Source organism: Sinocyclocheilus anshuiensis, unplaced genomic scaffold, assembly GCF_001515605.1.
Source record: "Sinocyclocheilus anshuiensis isolate Anshui unplaced genomic scaffold, SAMN03320099.WGS_v1.1 scaffold1895, whole genome shotgun sequence".
Taxonomy (NCBI): Eukaryota; Metazoa; Chordata; class Actinopteri; order Cypriniformes; family Cyprinidae; genus Sinocyclocheilus; species Sinocyclocheilus anshuiensis.
Window position 1 is genome coordinate 589,492 of NW_015549974.1, and position 2,070 is coordinate 591,561.

Below are 2,070 nucleotides of genomic sequence, written 5' to 3' on the forward strand. Positions count from 1 at the left end.
AAAGAAAAAAAAAAACACTGAACGGAAAAAAACGGGGAAAAAAACGGAGGGAACACACGGATTAAACTGTTTAGGTCCGCGATTCTGTCACACTAGCCTACGGAGAAGAGCGAGGAATGAGGAGACGAGGAGTAAACTCAAACAGCAGTCCTTTAATCAACATCCAAGGGGTAACACAAGGCAGGCAGAGACACACAGGAAACACAACTTCGACGTATAATACCGGACGCTAGACACAGGAAAACACTGGGCTTAAGTAACAGGGAGTAAACTAGATAATTAATCAAACACAGGAGGAACCAAATGAACATAACGAACTATGAGGACAGGAACAGTAAGATAACCAAATAAGAGCATGGAGTACATGGGAGCAATGAACGATCAACACGAGGGAGAAACTGGGTCACAGGAAGCACATGGGGAGGAAAAACATAACAAAACCGTCCAGAATCCTGACACTACTGTGTTTTTTGAACCTTAAACCGCATAAACACATTTAATTACACCAAATACACAAAATAATGTTCTTTTTAGCAGCATCATATGACCCCTTTAAAATAGCAGGATTTTCTGCTATTTATACTACTTGTTGCAATTAGTGGCAATTATCTACACTTCAGTATTGTAGTACATTACAAAACAGTATGCAATAACAACGTATTGAGTGTAAATTATCATTTTAATTCAAATTATTAAATGGATGCCAACTTATTGGTACAATAAAGCCCGCCCTGCACCTACCCTAACCCTACCCGATACTTTTTCTTGTGAATGCTGACTCACCCCTCACACCCAGCCTAGTAAAACTCTATAGACATCCAAGTCCTCGTAACCTCTGAATGACCCCTGCACCAGACACACCGGTTAATGGCTGATTTGTGTGGCTCCTTTAATTAAGCTTATACTGAGTGCACAAACTAACTCAACAACAAAAGGCATTTTAATGTGGTGAAGCTTTTAAAATTTGTTTATTTTTTTTCTGACATCCAAAGATCTTTTTTGTTATGTTTTTCAGATCTCTGCAGATTGGGAGAGAGCTTCACTGAGGCCCAGCAGTCAGCCTAGCAGTGTTTTCAAACAGAGTCGTCAGGACGAGACCTACATCACAGAAGGAGGGTTCATCAACACTAATCTGGTGCAGGACGAGGAGTCACAGGAGTTTGATGACCTCATATTTGCCTTAAAAACAGGTAAGTCCCTTTCTTAAAAAAAAAATGCACCTAAATCCTTACAGATCTATAATAATTCCTGTGATCTTTTATATATTAAATATATTTATATATAATATAAAATATAAGAATCTAGATATATAAATGTATATGCATGTAAATATTTCCAAAATAAATGCTGTATGTGAGTGTATCTATATTTACATAATAAATATACACAGTACACAAACACATATTATGTAAACAAATTTTTTTTTGGATGCAATTAATCACGATTAATCGTTTGACAGCACTAATACAGGAGTTTGATGACCTCATATTTGCCTTAAAAACTGGTAAGCCACTTTCTTCCAAAAATGTACCTAAATCCCTACAGGTCTTTAGCAATTATAATAATACCTGTTAACTTTTTTTGATGAATACTAGTTGTGTGTTTTTTTTGTTTTTTTTTTGGAAGTTCACAAAATTTGAGAATAATGTTTTACCTACAAACAGGTTCTGGCCTTAATGTGAGTGACAGCGAGTCAGTCCACGGCAGTCATGATGGAGGTAGTGTGGCTAACTCTCAAATCGTAGAGCTGCGGCGGATTCCTATCGCAGACACACATCTCTAACCTCACTATTTTTTGTACTGAAAGTTGTAAAATAAAAACAATAGTTGTTTTTTTGTTTTTTTACTGTTTATGCCTTTGCACTAAATCTTGTTAGTTTTTAAGTTGTCTTTTTATACGTGAAAATAGTTTTATATATATATACACACACACACACACACACACACACACACATACATACATACATACATACACAGTGCCGTGAAAAGGTTTATGCCGTAAAAGATTCAGATCATCAAACAAATTTTAATATTACACAAAGATAACCCGAGTAAATACAAAATGCAGTT

At 35.9% G+C, this 2,070-nt stretch overlaps 1 protein-coding gene across 1 annotated transcript in view; it reads left to right on the forward strand.

Annotated features, from left to right (window-relative positions):
* LOC107660972 (G-protein coupled receptor 98-like) overlaps nt 1-1,857 on the forward strand; it is a 135,506-nt gene extending 133,649 nt beyond the window's left edge. Inside the window, exons 90-91 of the mRNA XM_016450410.1 lie at nt 1,016-1,190; nt 1,665-1,857. Coding sequence (XP_016305896.1) covers nt 1,016-1,190; nt 1,665-1,783 — 294 coding nt within the window. The 3' untranslated portion in view covers nt 1,784-1,857. The remainder of the gene's footprint in view (nt 1-1,015; nt 1,191-1,664) is intronic.
* The last annotated feature ends 213 nt before the right edge of the window (nt 1,858-2,070 follow it).